Genomic DNA, 23704 nt, shown 5'->3' with positions numbered 1-23704 from the left:
ACACTTCAAACACGTGGCAATGTTCCCTATTTTCGAGAGTAACAGCTCCTGTCTTGGTGTTCTCCCATGAACCTCATTCTTGTTTAATGTTTTACGTATGGTAGACTTGTCACCAGAGATAATGCCATGCACCAGTGATTTCTGTTAGTTTTCAGATGACGCTCTAGGGCTCCTTTTTTGTTTCTTTCTTAGTTTTTTTTTTTTTGCTCAGTGTGCATTCTGCACTGTGCTCATGCAGTTAACTTAATAGGGTGGCCACTTTTTCTTTTTGCAGAAAAGCAACAGTGCTGATCTTTCCCCAATTATAGACAATTTGTCTGATGAACACCCGAGGGCCCCCTAAATGCTAAGGGTCCCTGGACAGTTGTCCACCTTTCACCTCCTGCAACATCAGGCCGTGCTTCCTGACAAGTGATGTGTGTTTTCTACTGACCAGACCAGCTTTAAACCGTCTCTAATTTTGTCTCATTGATTGGACTCCAAAATGGCTCACGGCTGACTCCAGCTATTGGAGAATCTGTGGCCAAGAGGTTCAATTTTAACTTCCTGTCATGTGTCATGTTTGTTACTGTCATAAAAAAATATGATTATGTATGTTGAATTTGAGCAGATTACATTTCATTATTATTGTGATTCCAAATGGTTCACTTACAATCCCTCCCCCTGCCCCATCCCAGACTGCACATTCATAATCAGAATCATCATGATTTAACACACATGAAGTGCAATGTGAAAATACAGTAGAGTGTTGTGTAAAGCTTGGTTCAGAAAACTTTTTTATTAATTTTTTGGGGGAGGACAACACAAATAAATCATCGTTGAATTGACGTCAGATTTCAGAGCATGCGTGCCTTCCGTGCTTGCCACGTGACGTCACTACGTCACTCAGGAAGCCCAACAACTGACTGGCTGGCTGGCTGGCTGGCTGGCAGTGGTTGGGAGGACAAATGGAGTGGGGCTAAGATTACTAATTAATACGAAAACAAAGGAAAATGTTAACTTTTTTCCAAGTGCTGCTTCTATGTGTTTGCGCACCGGTCTGCTGTGTGTTCCAGACGCTCTACTGCACCATCGCGGACAGCTGCGACTGCGACTTCAGACCCAACGTCAGAGGTAGGGCAGTGCTTCCGGGGTTAGCGTAGCCGGCTAGTTGCTGGCTAATGTTAGCGTTAGCAGCTGTCTGTGTTTGTGTGAAAGATACTTGCGAGCTAACTTTGCTACAAAATACGTTTTTTTTGGGGTTAAAAACACACGGAAAAAAAAATCACAATTACAACCGGCAATAAAGTTAGAAGTATAAAACTTTAGGTTGTTTAGTAAACCTTTTACTTGATACCCTGTCAATCAATAGAGCGTATGACAAATAAGTACAGATTACTGAATTCCATCGTATTTGCAGCTTCGTATTTGCAACTTCACCTATTCGCAACTGGGCCATACGGTGACTGACGGGATAGCACATCCATCAATTTTCTGAGCTGCTTATCCTCACAAGGATTGGAGTGTTGGATCTTATCCCAGCAATCTTCAGGCAGGACCTGGGGTACACGGTGAACTGGTTGCCACCCAATCACAGGCCAGTTTAAGACATCTGCCTCACAGTTCTGAGGGTCCGGGTTCAAGTCCAGGCTCTCATCGGTGGAGTTTGCATGTTCTCCCCGTGGATGTGTGGGTTTTGTTCAAATACTCTGATTTCCTCCTACATCCCAAAAATATGTGTGATAGGTCAATTGAAATCACAAAAGAGCTATGTTAAAGTGAGTTCAGGAGTTCCATTCAGACAAGTAGTTCTTTTGCAATCAATAGTACAAGAAAATATCTGGAAAAGCAAACAAACAAGGGCTCAGTTATATCAAAGGTAAGGGGGATTGGTAAAAAAAAAAATAAAGCCAATTAAATGGCGAAGCAGATAAAAAAATTGGATTGTCTTAAAAAATGTAAGTAATCTATCCGGAGTATCAACAAGGTATGAAAACTTTATCAAAGATCATAAATCAACAATTTTGAGAAATGAATAAAATAGAAATCAAGGCAGGATTGATAAGACGTTGAAATATTGTGACAGAAATGAAAATGTGACTATGGAATGAAAAGTAAATTGGATAAGAAATGTGAATGATGGTTTATGAATCAGATTTGGAGTGGGACCTGTACAAGAACATCTATGGCCAGCACCTGGCCCAGGATATGGTCTCCGAGGCGGTGGCCCGCTTCCTCGCCGACAATGCACCTGAGAAACCGCTGGTGCTCTCGCTGCACGGCTCGTCGGGCACCGGCAAGACGCTGGTCAGTGGCATGCTTGCGCGCCACCTGTACGGCTCAGCTATGAGCAGCCGCTTCATCCACCAGTTCATCCCCACGCTGCATTTCCCTGCCAATGGACACATAGAGCTGCAACGGGTAGGAAAATGTCTTGACATTTTTGCCTTAGATTTATTTGCGGCTAAAAAAAAAATATATATATATATATATATATATATATATATATTATAATAAATAGTTTACACAAATTTAAATGATAAATTATGATGTTACAATGACAAACGCTATCGCAATCAAATAATCCAAATAAAAGTTTTAAAAACACGCACACAAAATATGTTTTTCTCCAGGAACAGCTGAAGTCTTGGGTCCAGGGCAACGTGACTGAGTGCTCTCGCTCTGTCTTCATCTTCGACGAGATGGACAAAATGGCGCCAGGCCTGGTTGACGTTCTGGAGCCTCTCCTGGGGTCCTCCCACGTGGTCTTCCGCACCAACTACCGAAAAGCCATTTACGTATTTGTCAGGTGAGCGGTCCACGTTTCAGACTCAAGACGTCAACCTGGCCAAAGCCACTTGTCATGTTTACAGATACAGAAAATATTAAAAATGCCTACACACCATTCTACAAATGCCATATTTTTTGAAATATACAAAATGAGACCAAACTCAATCATTCCACGTTTTTCACTAATGTGAACTTTACCTTGGTAGTCTTTTTAATACTCCTTAGTTATTAAAACGTCCCATGTTGCTATGCAGAATTTACGGCTTGGGAATTTTGTGTCAAATAATTTTTTAATGTATGTGTGTATAGCACCGCAGGTGCAGAGGTAATCAACAAGGCGGCCCTGGAACAGCGTGAGGCCGGGTTGGACCGAGAGGAGATGACTTCGGCCGAGTTGCAGGACTCAATCGCTCGGGCCGTCTACGACAACCCAACCAGTGAGAAATGCCATTTCTTTTGCTCTTTCACTTGTCAAATAAGGTCTTGATGAGGGCTTTCCAGGTCTGATTCATATTTACAGTCTCCCCCAAAAGTATTGCAACAACGTCGACTTTTCTGCGAAGCATGATGGATAACGTCGCAGGCGAGGCTTGACTGCTTTTTGAATGGCCTCACATGTCTTTATTGGTGATGTAACAAATGATGGTAGCAGCAGAATCAATTCTGAGGCCTGCAAAACCATTTTAACAGACAATTTGCTGAAAAATGCATCCAAAATAATTTGGAGATGCTTCATCATACAACAGCACAATCACCTAAAACAAAAATAAAAAGCACTACATCAGGAGGAAAACGTGGAAGATCTTAGACTGGCTGAATCAGTCACAGGACCTTAACCCAACAATGCATGCATTTTATCCCCTGAAGAGGAGACTAGACGGGAGAAACCTTCCGAAACAAAGTCCTAAAAACTGGTGAAGTCAACGGATCGTAGGGTTATGCAGTTATTGCAATTGAGGATTAAGCCACCAAATATTAAATGTTATTCAGTTCAACTTCAATTAGTCACGTCCATGTTCCAATACTTTTACTCACTGGTTGGGTTGAAACAAAATGTGATTTGTCCTATTGTTTGTTTGTAAATATCAAGAAATCAAAACTTTTCTCATATTCATCTTTCTATCTGAGACATTAATGTCTTCAGCATACAACAAAAACAAAGGAATTGACATTGCCATAATAATACTTTGGAGAGGACTGCATGATTATTCCCCCCAAAAGAAACTTCAAATGCAGTGACTGCGTTAAATGTGTCAAAGTTACATATTCTGTCATTCTACTCTCATATGATGATACAATGTCCAATAGTACCGCCTACATCAAATATTGACTAAGGCTAAACATGAATTTGCAACAAGCCACATCATCATGATAAATGTCAAATGGATGCCTTGAGGATGTTTTTCCTGGTCTGGAATTGTTTTGCTATTAAACCGTGATATAATGACCCCCCCCCCCCCAAAAAAAAAAAAAAAAAAAAAGAAATCATGAATATGTCACTATTCAAGCAATGTACCTGACATTTCTCCCACCCCAGGTGGTCTCTTCAACTCGTCCATCATTCGTCAGAAGCTGGTGTCCGCCTTTGTGCCCTTCCTGCCGCTGTGCCGCCACCATGTCGAGCAATGCGTGCGGGCGCAGCTGTGCCAGCGCGGCGTATGCGGGCGCGACGACGTGGCGCGAGCCGTGGCGGCTGACATGACTTACGAGCCTTCGCCGGGGCACTACTTTTCCACCAGCGGATGCAAAAGCGTGGCCGCCAAAATCGACCTGTTCTTGTGAGGGGCCAGCAGGTACCGCAATGGTTCGGAGCTGTTCTGTCTTCCCTGGCTTATTCCCATTTTTATTTTTATTTTAAATATGTCAGCATCAAACCTCACAAACAGAACTACTAAAAGGGAAAGAGGACCTTTTTTTTTTTAGTATTTTTTGTGAGAAAATGTGACAGGACGCAGGAAGTCCAAAATGCTTTCACGTGGACAACCAAAACGATTGTTTTAAAAAGCAAAACAAAATATTTTTCACCATTTTCCTTTCTTTTGGGGAGGCGTTTATCCCTATTCCTGCCAGCAAGTGGTGCTAAAGAGTGACTTCATGAGAGTCATGGATGTGGTGGAACCTATGCCAGCTGACTCAATACGAAAGGAAGTATACACCCTCAACTGGTCGCCAGCCAGTAGCAAGGCACATACAGTGGTACTTCTACTTACGAAATTAATCCGTTACGGAAGTTGTTTCATAACGTGAATTTTTCACAAGGAGAAGCGCATTTTGCATGTTAGCGTAATTTGTTCCAAGCCTTCTGAACACCCCCCTGCCAACCATTCAAAGTACATAATGTAAAGAATAATTTTAAAAAATTGCCTTTATTAACCTTTGGCATGGTGCGACCATGCGAAGAGAATGGTGAGTGTCAGGCAAAAGCCATTGTGGGAAACGGAGAGGAGGCAAACGTTGTATAGCTGAGAGAAAACATACGTACGAACGTCCGCACGCCCGCAACTTAATTCCACAAAAGTTTCTTTTGGCCTATAGTGAGGAATGATGAATACATAAAGTTTCCAGTTTTCCAATGTGCTTTAGCTTGCAGGGTTCACACTCACTCTGGCCAAAAAAATGTAAGGGCTTTTTAGGGGCATTCTTAGGGGCCGACACAAAAAATTTAGGGCCATCGTGGCAAATCAAGAATAAGGAAAAAAGACTCACCCAATGGTGCCATCAACCATTATTGGTTCCATCAAAGGTTCTAGTACCTCAGTACCTGTCACAGTGATCACCTGTCGCCCCTTGTGGTAGTTCTCATTGATATGACAGTGGTAGCTTTTAGCAATGTCACTGTCTGGAAACATGACTACAAACACTTTTGAATTATTTTCACAAGATTTGTAACTGTAATGGCTGCAGATCACTTTTAAAGTCCACACGATCTCTGTCTTTATCGAGTCCGCCTTCGTGTATTGAACTACGTTCATAGAGCCTGACTTCTGGCTGGTTGAAGTCGATGACTGGACAACTGTAGGTGCGCATGCACCGCCAGTACTGATGCTTGGTTGATCCCTACTACTGCCTGAAGTCGATGCTTCACTATCTTGATATTTTGACAGAAACAGATTCATTCTAATGGAAGATGAGACAGTCTTCGCCAAATCAGCGTGTCTCCTGTTTTTCTGCTGCGTCTCCAGTGCTTTGACGCCCATCTTTCCAAGCTGGTAACTCTGTTTGCACAGATGACAATAGAACATGTGCCGATCTTTTGGATCTCGACGAACCCAGCTCCCAAACTCTTTACTTTCATCCCAAGCATCTTGAAAAATGCACTTCCCAATGATACAAGTATGCGGATCGATCAAAGAATTACGCTATGAATACGAAGTGAAATGCCTACTCGCAAAAACAAACAATGGAATATCAACGACAAGATGGCGACTATAAGAAAAAAATTGTGAACACAGTGTGACTTCCCGGCTGTTTTGGACGCCAGACGGATCTCTTTTTTTTTTTAAATAAAAGATTTTTTTTTTTTAGGGTGAATTTTGGCGGTAAAGGTACTCCCTTTTTTTTTTTTTTTTTTTTAATTTAAGGCCTTTTTACGGGCTTAACCGTTTTTTTTCTGTGAATTTTAAGGACTTTTAGGGGCCCCTAAACGGGCCCTCATAAATTTAGTGGTTTTTAGGGACCTTATTTGGCTTGTGATAGCACCAGTGTGATTCGGGACATTCGAGTGTCCAAGGGAATCGAAAAGCATCATGGGTAAAGATTGTCGTCCCTCCTAGCCAATGGGATGGCAGGAAGATACTACGGCAATAGCCAATGGGAGAGCAGCTCTCGCGCCACACAAACCAAGTTACAGGATGTTTACATTTGGTGGAATTTGGGGAATCTAGTGTCTTTTTTTTTCCCCCTTCCTTTCATATACTGCATTTCCTTCATAACTAGAGACAATAGTTTCCCGAGGAGGCGTTTCGTAACCTGAATTTTGTTACTAGAGACATTTGTAAGTAGAGGTACCACTGGAGAAACAAACAATCTTTCACACACACACACACACAAACACATTCACTCGAGGGTGAATTTAGAATTTTCAGTTAACCTACCATGCATGTTTTGAGAATTTTGGAAGAAGTCGGAGTACCCGGAGAAAACCCACGCAGGCACAGGGAGAACATGCCAACTCCACACAGGTGACGCTGTATTTAAATCCGGATCCCCGGAACTTTGAGGCACACGTACCAGTACTCCACCGTGCTGGTATAATTCCTCTGAAACATACAGTATTACGTAGAATGTGTAATTTAAGTTATGCAACTAATATGTCAAATCTCATCATGTGAACACTTCATTAGGTAAACGATGTAATGACGTCCAATGCAAAAAAAATAATAAATGTGCCTTTGCAAAGATGATAATGTTCAATTTTGATAGTGTATTGTACTGTATGATGATATCTATTTTTTGGCCACCCTTTTTGGTGACATGAGAGGGTCAGAATATTAACTACAGCTCAAAAGAATTTTTCTGGTAGGCGAGGAGGGCGGATTGGCGTGTTCGGGTGCAAGATGACCTCCTGGAAATTCATAGAAACGTTTTGATTTTAGGCCACTAGATGGTGCTGTTTTGACAAAATAGAAAATTGCAATCTAACTAAACTTGTCATTTTTTATATTCTGTGTACATCTTTTTTTTTTTTTTTTTTTAGTTGTAACGTTTATGTAGGTGTGTTGCGTGGAAGTGTTGATGTATGGGAATTGCGTGTTCTCGTGCGGGTGTGTATGGTGGTGACGTTTTAGATAAAGTATGTTATTTGTTGACGTATGAAGTTATTGTGCAGAGGTGTTGTGCAGCAGATTTAATGGGAGAAATTTTGTCTTACACAGCATGTAGCTACAGCAGTGATGTACCACAGCTAAAACATGAAAGTAGAAGCAGGCTAGCATGGAAGCGGCAGCTTGGTCCAGCCCGGCAAGATTTATGTCACCGGTGCCGAGCACAAAACCGACCTGGGTTTCTACCTGCAGCCAGGGTACAGTGAGGGATCCTGGTTAAAGTAAGCCATTTGAAACTAAACGAAAAATGTGCTCGCATACTCTTACTGGTTCATTGGATTTTCAAATGATGAAATTAGAAATTAGTGGGGGTTTTTTTTGGACTGTTATTTTCGAATAGGACAAGGATTCTTTTGTGATTTACCAGTCATTGATTACACTAAATAGAAATGGTGATTCGAGCCAGCACTCATCAATAGGTATGTTTTGTAGTCGTTATTGTCGTTGTGATAGTGTATAATTGTGTGGTTATTGTCAAGTAAGTGTGTTGTGGTTGTGAATTAGATGTTTTAGCTGTGTAGATGATGGCTGTGTCTTGGTTGTGTTGATCTATAGTTGTGATCGTGTTGTCGTGTCGTTCTGTAGCATTTGTGTATTGGTTACGTACGTGCTGTTGTAGCTATAGTGTAAGTGTAGTTATTGTCGAGTAAATGTCATGGTTGTGGAGTAGGTGAGTGTATGGGTTGTGTAGTTTGGTTGTGAAGATTTCGTGGTACAGATGTGCTGTCTGTGTTGGTTGTTGTTATATAACATCTGTAGTTGACATGAAGTGCAAGTACGAACACGTGGATGTGATGTTGTGTAGATTGCATCGTAAATGTGTCCTGCGTGTGTAGTAGATGGATTTTATTGTGCAGATTTTTTCTTTTGTCGATGTGCATTAGCACTTGTGGTTACGTAGATCTGCAGTACAGTAACAGTTGTGTTTGTGTGTTACGTAGATGTGTGCACTCTGGTTTTGTTGTAGTTGTGTAGCTTTGTAGTGCTTGAATTGACATGTCTTATATGTTTGTAGTTTCATACTGTGGGTGGATTGTTGTGTTAGCTGTGTAATGGTTAGTGGTTGTGTAGCCGTGTCATGATATGTAGTGGTTGTTTAATTGTGTAAGTTTTGTAGCGGTCTCTGAGTTATTATGCAGGCAACTTTTTGCATAATAGTTATTGTGTAGTTTTTGGTGCACATTTGTCAACACGACGGCGGTGATGATGATGATGTTGTCATGGTGACGTGGTCGGCATCCATGATGCTTCATTGTCGTTTGAGGAAGAGGAGATGAAGGTGACCACTTCCTGACTTCCTCCATCTGAACTACATTACTTCCTGCTTCACTTAGCATAAACAAAAGTCACTTCCTCTTCCTCCTGATCCCCCTTTTTCCCCTCCCCCCTTGCCAGCTCCACATCTGTGAGGGCAGACACCACCCCTGCCCCCGACCCAAGCGACTCCTTTTCATTGGGGTGGCTTAGCTTCTTTCACGTGCAAATTTGACAATGCCGCTTGGGATGGGTGAGTTCTGGGGGGGGGGGGGCATCTGGAGGGAGCAGCGAACAAGAAAAGACTTCAGTCCTTTGTGTGTTGATATTTGGGGAAAATGCTGGCCCTGAAGGCAGTTTCAATCAGCAACATGAAATTTGGTAGACATGGTGTCCATGAAAAGAACTGCAAAGAAGTCTCAACATGCCACGGATGAAAAAACAGTCAGCCATTTTGGCTTGAAGTGACCATTACTTTAGTTATTTTTCAGGGGTCCTGGAATTTTTGTAAAATTCAGCCGCCAAAGCCAGTTTGACTCAGCGTCTTGAAATTTGGAAGGCATATTTAACACGAGGAGAACAAAACAGTCCAGAAGGATTTCCCAGAAAGACGCAGAAGTTTTGGTTTGTTGTGATGTTACAGCGACATCTCCTCAACGTTTGTCAGGGAACAACTTTGGTCAGTTGGTCAATTTCCATGACAACAGGTGAAGCGAGGGAGTGACGGTTTTGGTTCATGGTTTCGAGATCAATTTGACCTTGGCCTGTGCGGTGCTCAGATGAGCGATGAAGTCACCGGCCGGGTGGACGGCGGCTGTTTCGGGACAAAGGCCGCCGCCTCCTGGCACGACTGGACACTTTTGATTGATGAGCTGGAAAAGAGATGCTAATCAGGCTGAGCCCAAACAAATTGATGTGTGCTGATAAATATGCTAATAATGTGAGCCACACCATAAAGCGCGAATGGAGACAAAACTGATTCTCATAAACATGGTGTTGTTTAGTGTGGTGTTGTAGTTCCGTAGTGCGGTTGTGCAGATTTTATTCCAAAGATGTGAAGCGGCTTATGCGCTAATGGTTGTTTTGAAGATGTGGTGTTGTGTAGATGCGTTTCAAATTTGAAACTTGTATTAATGCAGATGCTCAAACATTAAAAGTAGAGCAAGTGTCTGAGATGCGTTCAATGACACTTGGCCAAGCAAAGTTTGGTTTGTCACCCCTACACACACATGCACAAATACACACGCATTGTATGTGCAGGATTAAGAGCATCAAAGGCGTGTGAGTGTATGAGTGGTCTTCCCATTGGGGCTCCTGTGGTCTGAAAATCAAACATACCCTCCCGTCTTTCACTACTTAAAACGAGACTAATAATCCCTTTTATGGTTAATATATACAAAATCATCATTTATTCTCTGTTCTGTTGCAAAAAACACAAAATGTACGTTTCTTTTTTTTTTTTTCAATTCCACCCCTTTGTGCTCCTCCCCGACTCTCTCAAAGGGATGAAAATGATACATTCCTCAAGAATTATGCAAATTTTTAATCCCCGAGAAAAGAGCTCAGCGGCAACAGCAAACCTACTCACCCGTACTTTAAATATCTTTTTCAACGTAGCTTTATTTTTAGTCCAACGACAAAAACTTAACATTTGTGTTTCATTTTGGTAATTTTTCTCCTTCAGCATGCAAAAAGTGCAACAAAATCCAGGCGCGTGCACGTGGCCGTGCAAACGAGCGGGGGTTGTCGTGCACGAGCGGCCAGCAACAGATGTCCACGCACAATTCTCGCGTTGGCTTTGGAAACATTTCCACGAGAATTGCGTTTGGACAATCAGCCGCGAGAGCCCACAGGACGGGAAGAACATGCAGAAGAACGTCCGGTCGTTGCGTTCCGATTTAGGAAGGGGTGTGGGGGTGTGGAAAAAAAAGGTCCGGACCTTGCAGATGCGATGCACCTGCTCATCCGCGCCGTCCGCAGCGCTCAGGCGGCCTCGAGCCTCCGCTGGTGCTTTCTCCTGGTTCTCCTCCCGCTAGTTTTTCCGACACCGACGGCTTGCCCCCAGGCAGACCGGCCCAGACGCCCCGACCCTCGGCCACAGCTCGTGAGTAGTAGTGCCTCCGCGCCTCACGTTTCTCGTTCACCAGCGCGCTGAAGGGGTGATAAATGGTCATTGTGGTGCGGGGGGGGGGAGAAGTAATGAATCCGATGGGGAAGGGGGGGGGGGGGTCAACGGGGGGGCTAGAGTGGTTCGACCCTCTTAAAGACACACAAGACGCGTGGACTCGCCACCATGCTTTTGTTATTGTGACGTCATGTCACAAATGGAACTAATTTATGAAGCAAAACAAAAAAAAGCAAGTACTGTACGCGAAAGAAAAATATTCACCCTTGGGAAATTTTTATTAGAGTTGGATTAAAAAGTAAAGCAGTTTAAAAACAATAAAAAGATACATGCTTAAAAGTAGGCAATTTGTAATTGTTGATGTGGCATTAGTTCATCTGTTTCATTGATAGGGAAATAATTTTTTGTTGTCGTTGAAAGAATACATTGTCTGTGCCACCACTAATCAAAACAGGTGTTTAATATTGCTTCTGGATTAGAAATCTCAGCACACTGCCATTTTAGGCAATATTACCCTCTGCTGGCGACCGAAATGAAAATCCCCCCCCCCTCCCCCAACTCATGTATGTCACGTGACCAAACCCGGTGAAAATAGGCTTGCTCACTTGCATTGTACGCCGCAGGTCGCCGACAAGACACTTTGAACTTGAATTTGCCCAAAATGTTGACCAAATAATCGTCTCAGCAACCACAGCATGTCTGCTTTCGGGTTTGGTCACGTGAGGGGTCAGGCGTGATCATTTTCTCGTGACCGAAACCAGAAACGTACACGTGGGGAGTCTGCGAACCTGATTCCTGGGTTTTGTCAGGTGATCTATAGACAGGACAGCGTGTGTCAGAAAGCAGTACAGTACTGTCCGTATTCTAAATGGTTAACCCACGAACTGGCCCCTTTATACTAGCTAACACTATTACATGCTAACTAGGCAAGTAATTGTTTTGTTAAGATGGCGACCACAAGTGGACAAATGAAATACCTGTATCTCACAACTGTATACAAATTGGCGTTGAAGCATTTGTATTATATTTTATTTAGTAGTCTAATAATCACTAACACACAACAAGAGGTTGCTGAAATGTAACCCCTGCGATAAACGAGGGTTTCCTGTATTGCCTAACATAGCATTTCTCTGAGATGGATAAAATATTCTGTTCCACTCCACAGTTAACCACAATATGGTACCATGTTTTGATTCGTGTGGCCACGTGGAATGTATTCTTGACCCGAGAAATTGTGGCCTTATGTCATGTTCAAATAAAGGCCCTGGCCTTAAAGGTAATGGAGAAAACAAATGACAACCTAAAAATGACTTTTTTTATTTGCCTCCAAACTTTTATTGAAAACAGTATTTGACTTTCTGCAGCTTTTTATGAACAAAGTACTTGTGTTTGGATTTTCTATCGCTGCTTTGGTATATTCTATTTGTCAGTAAGGAAGACTGAGTGAACATGTAGACTGTGTCATCACTTTTGGATTGACGTCAACTCAAGTCGTGTTTAGGACTGTTGGCTCACTCCACTGATTTAAGATTTGTGACTGCTCGGCAGCAAGTCCGTAGTTTGTGAACAAAAAGGTACAGGCGCGTGGTGAATGTAGTCGCCGTCGTCAGAGATGACAATTCATGTTTCACTTTATTTTGGTAGGTTGCTACTTGCTCTTGACTTACATCAACATTTTGTAAACAAAAGGTTTTGTTTCTTTTGTTGTTGTGGAGGTTTGACGGGTAGCACTGAGTGAAGCAATTGTTAGCATCTCACGCTAAATAGTATGCCAGCATACTTGTGAACAAAAGGTCGAGGCAACTAAGCTTTTATTGTGTTGATGACTCGGCATCTTTTTGTGAATAAGAAACTAAGAGCCTGCTCCTTGTCACTTTTGAACGAAAGTTACCACCGGGTTAGTGATATCAATTTGTTTAGCAACTTTATTCTGCGAGATTGCCACTTCCTGTTGATTCAACTTTTGACCGCATTTTGCTACAAAGGATTTTAGATCTGCAGGTTGGATCCGAGTCCATTTCCTCTGCGAGGTTGTGGTAGAAGGTAGCACTGAGTGGATATAGACTGCTAAAGTGTCGGATGCTAGTTCATTGGACTCAGCCTTTTGTGAACAAACTTTGATTTTAGTCATGTTACTGCAATCCAGCAAATGGTTGTTTGTGAACAAATCCAACAGTGGTCGTGATTGTTCAGTGTTGCGATACAATAAGGTCATCCATCCATTTTCTGTACCAGGGTGTTGCGTGCGAGCTGGTGCCAATCCCAGCTATATTTGGGCGAGACGTCTTGAACTGGTCGCCAGCCACTCGCATGGCACATATAATAAACAAACCATTCTCACTCACGTTCACACTGCTATGTTGTGCTTGCCAGCAGGTGCTGATCACTTATGAACAGAAAACTGTATGAGTGTCATGACAGTTGGAGCATGTGTTTAGCTTTTATTTCTTTTTATTTTGCTACTTCCTGATGGCCGGCAAAATAGGATTTTTGGCACCTTTTTGTGAACTAAGGAATTTTGCTTGAGAACTTGTGTGACTGCCAGCAAGCGGATTCTTGACACTTGTGTACAAAATGTGTCATGTGAGATGAAAATGACATGCAGCCATGTTTCGCTTTTCCACTAGTGGGTTGCTACTTCCTGGTGGCTTGCTAGGACTTTGCAGGTTCTTGTAAACAAATGACTTTTATTTGGATGTTGTGCATTATATTTCAGTCCATCTTGTTTTTGAAATTTACCAGGATGTAGTCCTACATTAGTTTTGGAAACTATATTCTGCTTGTGAACAAAAAGTAGTTTTATATATGTGTCTGGAGGTGTTCTATCCTGGTCACTTTCTTTCGTCTGCCCCCTGCTGGCAAGGATGACGATGTGCACTTTTCTTCTTGATTGCCAAGATGAGACATCAGAATGTCGACACTCTGAACGACGACAGAGTCCAAAATTTTCCGCTCCTCAGGACAGAAGTGGCCCAGGACGTGGCGCTCTACCGACGTGTTACCCGCCGGACGCCCGATGCCGACCCGCAGCCTGAGCATCACCTAAGCGCAGGGCAAGGAAACGACGGGATGCAGTGATTGGGTAGTTTGGAACAACCAGTCACAAAATAGGAACTCACGTCACTGCGCAGGCAGTCCACGCAGGAGCGGACGCCGTTGTGGCCTCTGTGGGTGGGAAAAACAATTTAGCTTTTCGCTCGTAGATCCTGCAAAATAGCTCCACTGGACCCATTACGCAAAGACTGATGTGACATGAAGTACCGTAGTTGAATTTTTTTTTTTTTTTTTTTTTTAAAGTGAGTGTCAGATGGGGGTGATCACTGATCACGGTCTTATAATCACCTACATTTCAGACCCTTATCCTGACGTTCTAAATGGTAGACTTTGTCTTTGAGTGTGTGTGGCTTTAAAATGCAGGACCTGACTGGGTGAGTGATGAGAGTCTACAGTTGGGTGTTTTCAGCTGAAATTACCAGCTGCCTGTTAACTGACTGTTAGCTAGCCCACGCGTTGGTTATTGTTATAGCAGCTTGTGTATGTGTCTGCACTTTTTTACTTTTTCAAAACTAGTTTGAAAACGTAAGGAGCTACTCAGTGAACGGTTTCAGCCCCAGGCTCCGTGAAGGTGCTTTTCAGGACCAACCTTGCGCTTCCTCCATGTTTGATGCCAACCTTTCCTAAAGGTTTGTCGAGCTCGTCATGGACCAGCAGGATGTCCTCAGGTTGGATGCCGTACTTGCTGGCTGAAGAGGAAGTGCATCGCATGACAGACCCCTTCCACCGGTGTCGATCACGGCATCCTTTTTTTTTTTTTTTTACCTGCTTTGGCCACCGCCACACCGTTGATGTTCATCAGCACTCGGGGGCGCAGCAACACCAGGCGGCGCTCGTCCGCCATCACCACCTCGCCGGAAAGTTGCCTGTCGCTCCTCCAACTTTGGCCTTTGCCCAAACGGGCCGCCAGGGCGTCGACTACCGCCATGCCCACACTGTGCCGCGTGCCCTCCATCCCCGGGTTTCCCAGGCCCACCACCTGAAATGCACAGGGCGGGGAAATAGAACACTAATGCTGGGAAAAAGTTTTAATCATACATGGAAAAAATCAATTATAATACAGGAAATTGAAAAAAGTCACAATACAAGACACATGCGTACATACATTTGAAAATGTAATCTTACATTTTTTTCCCTGAAAACTGATATTTGTAAAGAAAAATTCAAGTATGGGCAGGTATTACTATTACAATTTTTTTATGCATTAAATACATGATACTTATACTTCACACCAATTTTATCAGCCTGATTGGAATTGGCCGATAATTGGCTTTTTTTTTTTTTTGTTCATCGGCCGCTCAATTTTAATGTCATAATTCGCCGGCTCCAAGGAACCCATTTACTCTACATCGCCATCCTGCACACTGTATCTGAATTTTAAATAGTAGTATATCTAGTTTTTTTCCATCTTTTTATGTAGTACTGTAAATATCTGATAGCCGTTAGTTATTAAAAATAAAAAAACGTCAGCGCAATGGGAGAGACAAGACGACACGTAATGCGCAGCTCACAATACTAGGATTTTGCTCTTCCATGATTGCACCATGTCAATATGCAATAAGTGACTTTTTTCCCCACACTGCTGTGCATCACCCGAAATGACTGAAATATCAAGGGGTGTGATAATCAAACTTTTGGCTGCAGAAAATGGCCCAAAAGTCCTCTTTTCAGTTATAGTCCAAAAGACCTTTTGGAGTGAAATAAAAACAGCATTTTGTTATGTTGCAAGCAAACTGCTGCAAGTTTGAAAAAAAAAAAAAAGGCCTACCCTCCCAGCTCTCTGCCATTTGCGTCGGAGAATGCTTGTCGCACACTTTTCTGCGCTACCCCAGCTACCTATGAGCCACGGCTAAATACAATGTCAAGCCTGGGAGGCAAACGCTCGCTTTGTGTCCAGTGTCAATGCAGCATACATCGATAATCAGCACGTCCATGGCAACAATGAGCTTCTTCACTGAAGTTAGGCCGCATAATTAACAAAATAGGAGAAAGACGAAGATGCCATGCTAATTGCTAAGCTATCGTCATGTGTAGTCACAAAACAATCAAATAAGTGATTAGGTGATGAGTACACTCTTGTCACATGGCATGAAGATCGTTATAGCAGAGAGTAACCAACTTTGAAGTTCAAAACGGCAGACAAATTCACAAGTGTCTGGATGAGAGGTGTCAAACTCGAGGCCTGGGGGCCAGATCTGGTCCGCCATATGATTTTATGTGGCCCACAAAGGCAAATCCTTTCGACAACTTCCATGATTCTTGGTAAAATGTGTTTAAAAAAAATTCAGATTGTCATATCATAAAAGATAACGTTGCGATATTGCGGCCCTATAAAGGCCCTCCGAGGAAAACCATAGCTACAATGTGGCCTGTGATGAAAATGACTGACACCCCTGGTCTAGAGAGAGAAAACTGTAATACACGATGTTAGACAGCAACTGGACTGGACCCAGAAATGAATTCGCACTTTACTGCTATGTCATTTGTCAAAAAGTGCATAAAAGTTTAAAACCGCATAAAATATTTTATTCCACAGTGGCGAAAACGGCATCATTTAATCAGCAATCGTTGATACACATTGCTAAGTCCAAGGAAAGAGGTGATGGGTTTTTTTTTTTTAAGTCTTACAGAATAAAGTCATTTTGTTCCTGCTCACAATGTTTTGTTTCTGATTCATGTCCCTGCACAGAAAGGGTGTGTTTTGCCACAAATGACACAAGACAAGGCATCTTTCCAGAAGCGTCCAGAGAAGTCCGTTCCTGGCGCCAATGCAACCTCCACCAAGGCAGGCACCATTGTGTCCATTGTACGCTTCTTTGTGTACTTGGGTGATCTGTGTGTGCCTGACGAATTAACTCTTATTATTGTGTGAATGGCACTTTTTTTCTGCACCAAATTTCTTTATTTTTATTCATATTGTCGTGTTTTGTCGCTTTATTTTTTACGCATCACATTTCATTATATTGTACATATATTTCACATTGCATTCCAGGAAAAAGCATGTTACAATTTTTTCCCCCCCGAAAACAACAATAGTAGTTGTTATTCTGAGGAAAAAAGAATGGTATTTTTCATGAAGAGTTGAAGTATTACAACCGTACTGTAGTTGTATTTTGAGAGAATGAATTTGGTTCCAGTAAAAGGTTGTAATTTTCTAGAAAAAGTTGATTTTAAAATAAAATATTTTTAGCAAAAAAAAAGGTAGTATTATAGCGCAAAAGAATAAAGTTGGATTTTTTTTCCCTAGAAAATATTGTGCTCCTGAGAGTGGAATAAAAATAATAAAAACAAACAAAAATAAGTATAAAGTTGTAATATTGCCAGAATAATGGAATATTTCATTGAGGGGAAAAAATATGCACAATCACAAAAGTAAGTTGGATGTTTAGGAAAATGTAAATTTATGTGGGGAAAAAAAGTATATATTGGTATGTACTTCAACAATAAAGTTTAATATTACAAAATGAAAGTAACTTTTGAGAAGAAAGGTTTTTTTTTTGTGGGAGCGCAATTTCACTTAGAATCTAAAAGCTGTTAAAAGAAAATGCAACTTATTGTCTATAGCTCATTTCTAGGCACTCACAGTCAATTTACAAATGCAGACACTATCCATTCACTTGACAGTATTTGTGTAGCCACAGCTGCCCTTGGGCATTCTCACAAAACCGTTGCTGCCATTCTGGGGCTACGGCCCCTCCGACCAACACATTCATTGATGGACAATGTGGGTAAAATGTCTTGCCCAGGGACACAATCGACAACATGCATCAGTGGGTACTAGCGACCGTTCGCTTTCAAGGCGTACACTTATCCTCTGCACCACAGAGAAAAGGTAGTAACTACGTTGAAAAAGTTTTTCCCCCATAACTTATAACGTATTCTTTACAAAAATGAGATTAGAGTGACAAATTTTAGGAATAACTATTAAAAACCCTTTCTGGGCAAGGGTTGCAGATTTGCAACAGGTTTAATATAATTGAAAATTTTAAGTCCACAGTATCATTTTCTTAAAGTATCAGATTTTTCTCTCTGCAAAATTTTATTTGGTCCAGATAGGGTTAACTATGTAGAAATTGTAAGTTTTTCAGACTTTAAATATCGAAGCTGTACAAGTACTGTATAAACTTAGATATTTATGGAAAAGTAGTGCCTACATCACATTGGTTGGTCTAAGTACTAACATTAGATAAGAATATGGTTTAAATCAAGTTGTAATATTACAAAAACTAAGTTGCATTACTAAAAAAGTAGTAATTGTGAATATAGTTTTAGAATCAATTCATAGTAATAAAGTATTTTAAAAAAAAGAAATATGAGGAATCGATAATTTTTCATAGTAGTTATTGAAACTACTTGACCAATGACATATATTTTTTTGGCTGCACGATGACTAATTTGGTAAAGCGTTGGCTTCACATTTCTGAGGTCCCGGGTTCAATCCCAGACTCGCCTGTGTGGAGTTTGCATGTTCTCCCCGTACCTGCGTGGGTTTTCTCCGGGCACTCCGGTTTCCTCCCTGATCATGCAACATTAATTGGACACTCTAAATTGCCCCGAGGTGTGATTGTGAGTGCGGCTGTATGTCCCCGTGTGCCCTGTGATTGGCTAGCAACCAATTCAGGGTGTACCCCGCCTCCTGCCCGCTGCCCTGTCCAGCACTCCCCGCGACCTTTGTGAGGATACGCGGCTAAAAAAATGGATGGATTATACATTTTCCAAGTCTCACATTCTATGTTCCAACATGTCAATGAATTCCACAGTGGAGTATGGTGGTTTATATTTACGGATACAAGTGGAAACTTACCATCTTTCGTCGCCCTTGCTCGTGCAGTCGAGTTTCGGTGCTCATCACCGCCGCCACGGGCTCGCCCAGCCAAAGGCGGCTGACAAATCTCGTCAAAAAACGTTGCATGGTCAAAAGGTAACGGCGTGCCGGACGCAAGGTGCAACAAAGGCACGTAAATATGCCAAACAGTAACCGCCGAACCATTCGGCCTCTGACAAAGGGGAATAAAAGACTGTGAACGTTGGTAAAAATACGATTTTATGTGCGCTGTGACACCAATGACTCCTAGTCCGGCTAGCGACGACGCGTTGGCACGCTGTGCCTTGCTTGGCTATTCAACTTTACAACAAACGACACTGAAACAACTAAAAGGCGAGAGCCGTAGTAATCATTTCGCTAGATACGGACTTTGGAGACGTTATCGCAGTAATATAAAGACGTATATTACAGTAGATCCGCGAAAAGTCTCATTTTGTGCTTTCCCTAGGGTGTTTTTTATTCGTTGTCGTGAAAGGTGAATTACTTTCCTTCTGCTAGCCCACACTGACCCCTGGCGTGGCGACTTGAGAACTACAACCATCTCGTACAAACAAGCTTTGAAAAGAGTTATTCGTTTAAGAATACTGTGCAGTATGTCAGTTACTACCTCCACATAATGCTCACGTATTAGAAATATCTCAAAATGTTGCGATATTACCTTTTTAAAGTTCGATTTATGTTCTTTTATTTCATGAACTATTAATACTCATTTACCGACTGAATATTCATTGTGCATATGTAGAGCAAGGGAAGTTCATTCAGCAAAAAGTGGGAGACTTCGTGTGTCTTTTCAGGCGTGGCTTTTTCAGATTTCTTTTGTGGGACTACACCTGATAGACGCGCCAGTCCAAAGATGAAATGCAAATGTGCAAAAAAAAAAAAAAAAAAAAAGTTAAATACAAACAGCTCCTCTCAGAGAGTGATTACTTCGCATACCACTAGAGGGAGCCCACAGTGAACCAAACCATCCCCAAATGTGAGCTCACCACGGAAACTGAGGAAACACAGACAAGAACAACAAGCACAGCCAAACACAGGAAGACGCGTGACATTTTTCATGACAAAGTTTTATTTCTTCTCATTTTCAAGAGACAACAGGTCGTATTTCTTCAGTCTTGGTCGGGCTGGCACGGGACGGAGTCGGCTACGGGCTGGCAACGTTCCACCACGGCGTTAATCTCGCCAACGCTGACGCCATCGTAGGTTCCCGTGATGGAGGTCCAGTGCGTGTCCCCGTTGTGGTTGGTGCGACTCAGACGGGCCTTGAAGGGGATGTCGGCGCTCATCTTGCGTCCGTCCATCCTGACGGCGCAAGAAAAGTTGGGCGGCACCAGGAGCTCCACGCTGACCGAGTGGCTCACTGCCTCCAGCAGGCTGGTCCCCTCGGAGAAGGTGACGGTCTGCTCTTTGGTGAAGTCCACGTTCCCTGGCCCCAGGATGGGCACCTTGGCCTTCATGGTGGACACCGAGCCGTTGCGGGTCTCCCGTCCGGTGTCCCAGGTCTTCTCGCTGGTGCTGGTCTTTTCCAGTGTAACCGTCTTGCGCACAGCGTGGCACTCCAGGTTAGTGACTTTGGCCTGCTGCAGGGTTTCGGGCGGGTGGTGAAAGAGCTCCATTTGGTCCACGGCGTACTCCACATGCGAGATGTGCTGGCTGTACACGTCGGGGTTGAGCCGTAGAACCTGGTAGTTCTTGTACCAGTACTCGTCACCCTCCCAGGGAAGGAAGAAAGCCTCGTGCTGGCTCACCACCTTCAGCCATTAAAAAACTTTTTTCAAGTAAAGCTGGAAGCTGCACAAATACCATATTTTATATGTATATATTATATTATACTCATATCAAAGGTGTGTTTTTTCTTTCATCACAAAACAAAATGTCCTACATTCCCACCTTGCCGAGTCCATATTGGTTCTTGCCCACGAAGATGTCAACTCCTTGGCACGTCCTGACGGCAAGACTGGGCACCGACCCGTAGGAGTCCTCCGCCCACTCCAGGAACTCGAACTGGTCCACGTTGACCAGCAGGTCGAAGACGTCCGACACGTACTCCTTGTCGGCGTACGGGTAGCGGCAGGTGTCGCGGGTGAAGAAGCCCGCCTCGCACCTCACCTTGCACACGTAGTCGGTGCGCTGGGCGTAGCCGTTGAAGATGGCCACCGCCCCGTTGGGCAGGGAGCCGTTCCAGGGGACCCACTTCAGGTTGGCGTGTTCGCCGAAGTCGGCCGAGGAGGCCGCGGAGGAGCCCGGAGTTGGTTCTCGCCGCGCGGGGTCCCGGGCTGATTCCAGGGGAGGGACCACATCACCCAGGGCCTCGTTCAGACGACCTTGCACGCACGGACACATGCGGTCATAAAATATTTTTGGCAGGAAGCAAAATGTTGGAAATACAAAATGGTGTTGTCTCACTGGACTGTGGCTGGCCGTCAAACGGGTCCGACTGCAGCGTCGGGGTGCAGAGCACCAACAGAATCACTGACACGACAAGACACGTCCTCATCTGCAAATTGCCATTATTAAAAAATAAAAAATACAAATTGTGACACATTGACATTATTTCATAGAATTAAAAAGATGTCAACATTATTTATTACATTGCATCAATTGAATGGCCATTGTGCTGCTCTTTGCCCTCCTTGGCCACGTGGGGTCAGTATAAAACAGACGGATGGTTATCCTGTTCATTGAGATGTGTGTGTGTGTGTGTGACTCGCACTAATAATAGTTATTCTTTGCACAGGGTAAAGAACACAGGAATGTGAGGGCTCTTATATTGTCTGTATATATGTCTTGCTGCACCATGTGTGTTCAAGCCACTATTTAAAGGGTTGTAGTCATCCATCATGTATGCTATTTAGTGTGAGCAACATTAGTTGGACAGAACAGAGACATTTTTTCAAGAAAGGCAACGTTTGTCTAGAGGATTTGTTTTAAAATATTTTCCCAAGAATAAAGTTGCGAAAAAAGTAGCGCTGCAAATAAAATGTCAATTTTTATGTGCAAGTTGTTTCCTGGACATTTTTTGAAGAACTTTTCATATAAAAAGTTTCATTTTTCAATGTTTCTAGCGAGAAGAGAATTGAATTGAATAGACATTTAATTAAAAACAAATCTTAGAGGGGAGAAAATAAATTTTAGTTCAGGCTATTAGGGGACAGAGGTTGGACTTTTCAATTTTAAAAATAAGTATTTTATGGGGAAAACTTGTTTTTTTTTATCTAAGAATGCAACAGGGTTTTTTTTCTAACAAAGTTGTATTGTATTTTTTAAGTGTTCTAGGAACAATTCAATAAATAAAGTCTATATCTAGAGATTTTGGGCAAAAAAAAAAAAAAATATATATATATATATATATATATATATATATATATATATATATATATATATATATATATATATATATATTCATATATATAGCATTCTGTCTAAATGAATTTATATATTTCATAAAAAAGAACATTTCATGGGGTATAAAAACATGTAGATTTTTGTCAATGTTTATTCATAAAATACAGTATATTATGTATTTTAGAAACAAACCACGTTTTCTTCTTGAAAAACAAAATGTTTGAGAAAATATGTAAATCAATACTCGAATAAAGTAGGAAAAGTGCTATTTTTACAAATGGAATTTCAAACATCCTCTCTTGCCTCTCTTCCAATCACAGCGGCAGTTAAAAAAATGTTTATGTCCTTATATGAACACAATATTGTTTTTCCGCGCCATTTTGGTCGGGCATGCAGTACTCCTATTCGTCTACAGAGGGTAGCAAAGACGAGGCTAACCTTGTCCAAGGTCGCTAAATTTGTCATCGTTTTCAACTGAAAGCGTGAAAGGAAGCAAAAGAACGTTGCGAGGGGAGCTTTACCTTCGTGACACGTTCCGCGTCCGCCGCCGCCGCCGTCGCCGTCCCTGGGAGACGAACGGCGCTTAAATGGCCCCAAGACGACTTTTGGACCCCGACAAGTCATAAATGGAGAGCCAGAGTGAGCAGACTCTTCCGGCACCGTGATGATCAACCTGACCCCTGTCTGAAAACCCTAACCCTGGTTAGAAACCCTACTTTGAAATCCCAACATAATATAACGTGATTTGAACCTTGCCAGGTTATAAGTGAAATTTTGGAACCCTATTTTTAATTTTACTATACAGTGCCGCGAATCACTCGCATCGCCTCCATTTCTTCTGAGAACCAATCGGAGGTTATTCACTAGTGTAGAAAAACTCACCTCTTTGCTTTTTTGGGGAAGGTCAAGCCAAAACCAAGTTTAAAAATCGTGCTTTGCCACCAACATGGGGTAGCGATAGATGATTCTTAACGTTTTAAAGTTGTGGCGGGACTCGGTTGCTATACTATAATTTCTTTTGGAATATCTACTTGTCATGTTCAATCTCCGTTTCTCAAGCTTCTCTCAAATACACTTTGAAGAGGTCAGCATTTCTGGTTATGTTTAAAAACGTTTTGTTTTTTTTTTTAAATCAAGAATTAGTTTTCTTTATTGTTCTTCCCTCCTTATAAAATTCTGTGTGGTTTGCCGAGCAGACGGAAGATGTGACGACGTCCAAAGTGAAGACAAGATAACGTTTGAGAAAACTGATAAGTGGCCACAATTTACTTACACAATCACACGAGATAAAGTTGAGATGGTGCAAAAGTTGACGTTGGTTTGACGAAATATTATCACAAGAGATAATAATAATAACTGGCCGCAAAGCCGCCATTGGCTTGTTGATGGAGTTGTGAGCTCAGCACAAACGCAACACAGAGAACAACACAACACGCGTCCTTGAAGCCCGCCTGCGTGTGACCTCGAAGGTCAAGGTTACAGCCAGGCTGACCTTCGTTTCGAGGTCAC

General features: G+C 42.4%; 3 protein-coding genes across 4 annotated transcripts; 1 reads left to right on the top strand and 2 right to left on the bottom strand.

Moving 5' to 3' along the window:
* Positions 1 to 841: 841 nt before the first annotated feature.
* On the top strand, positions 842 to 18166 carry tor2a (torsin family 2, member A). 2 transcript variants are annotated; one of them, XM_061817469.1, is made up of 6 exons: positions 842 to 1113; positions 2135 to 2400; positions 2613 to 2788; positions 3079 to 3206; positions 4307 to 4562; positions 16715 to 18166. In XM_061817469.1, the coding sequence occupies exons 1-5, from the start codon at positions 993 to 995 to the stop codon at positions 4549 to 4551; spliced, it is 936 nt and encodes a 311-aa protein (XP_061673453.1). In that variant the 5' UTR covers positions 842 to 992; the 3' UTR covers positions 4552 to 4562; positions 16715 to 18166. The 2 variants fall into 2 exon arrangements, with proteins under 2 accessions (XP_061673453.1, XP_061673452.1); XM_061817468.1 differs by lacking the exon at positions 16715 to 18166 and having other exon boundaries at positions 4307 to 7331.
* ptrh1 (peptidyl-tRNA hydrolase 1 homolog) lies at positions 13324 to 19372 on the bottom strand. The gene is made up of 5 exons (XM_061817470.1): positions 18830 to 19372; positions 14791 to 15004; positions 14615 to 14714; positions 14091 to 14136; positions 13324 to 14013 (listed from the first exon to the last, which is right to left on the bottom strand). The coding sequence occupies exons 1-5, from the start codon at positions 19013 to 19015 to the stop codon at positions 13771 to 13773; spliced, it is 789 nt and encodes a 262-aa protein (XP_061673454.1). The 5' UTR covers positions 19016 to 19372; the 3' UTR covers positions 13324 to 13770.
* Positions 19373 to 19444: 72 nt separating this feature from the next.
* On the bottom strand, positions 19445 to 21347 carry LOC133499442 (natterin-3-like). Its single transcript, XM_061817471.1, has 3 exons — positions 21257 to 21347; positions 20741 to 21174; positions 19445 to 20601 (listed from the first exon to the last, which is right to left on the bottom strand). Exons 1-3 carry the CDS (start codon positions 21345 to 21347, stop codon positions 19960 to 19962), a joined length of 1167 nt encoding a protein of 388 aa, XP_061673455.1. The 3' UTR covers positions 19445 to 19959.
* Between the last annotated feature and the right edge of the window lie 2357 nt (positions 21348 to 23704).

The sequence above is a fragment of the Syngnathoides biaculeatus genome, chromosome 4 (genome assembly GCF_019802595.1).
Source record: "Syngnathoides biaculeatus isolate LvHL_M chromosome 4, ASM1980259v1, whole genome shotgun sequence".
Classification (NCBI taxonomy): Eukaryota; Metazoa; Chordata; class Actinopteri; order Syngnathiformes; family Syngnathidae; genus Syngnathoides; species Syngnathoides biaculeatus.
Note: the sequence above shows the minus strand (reverse complement) of the source record. Positions and strands in the feature narration are given on the sequence as shown.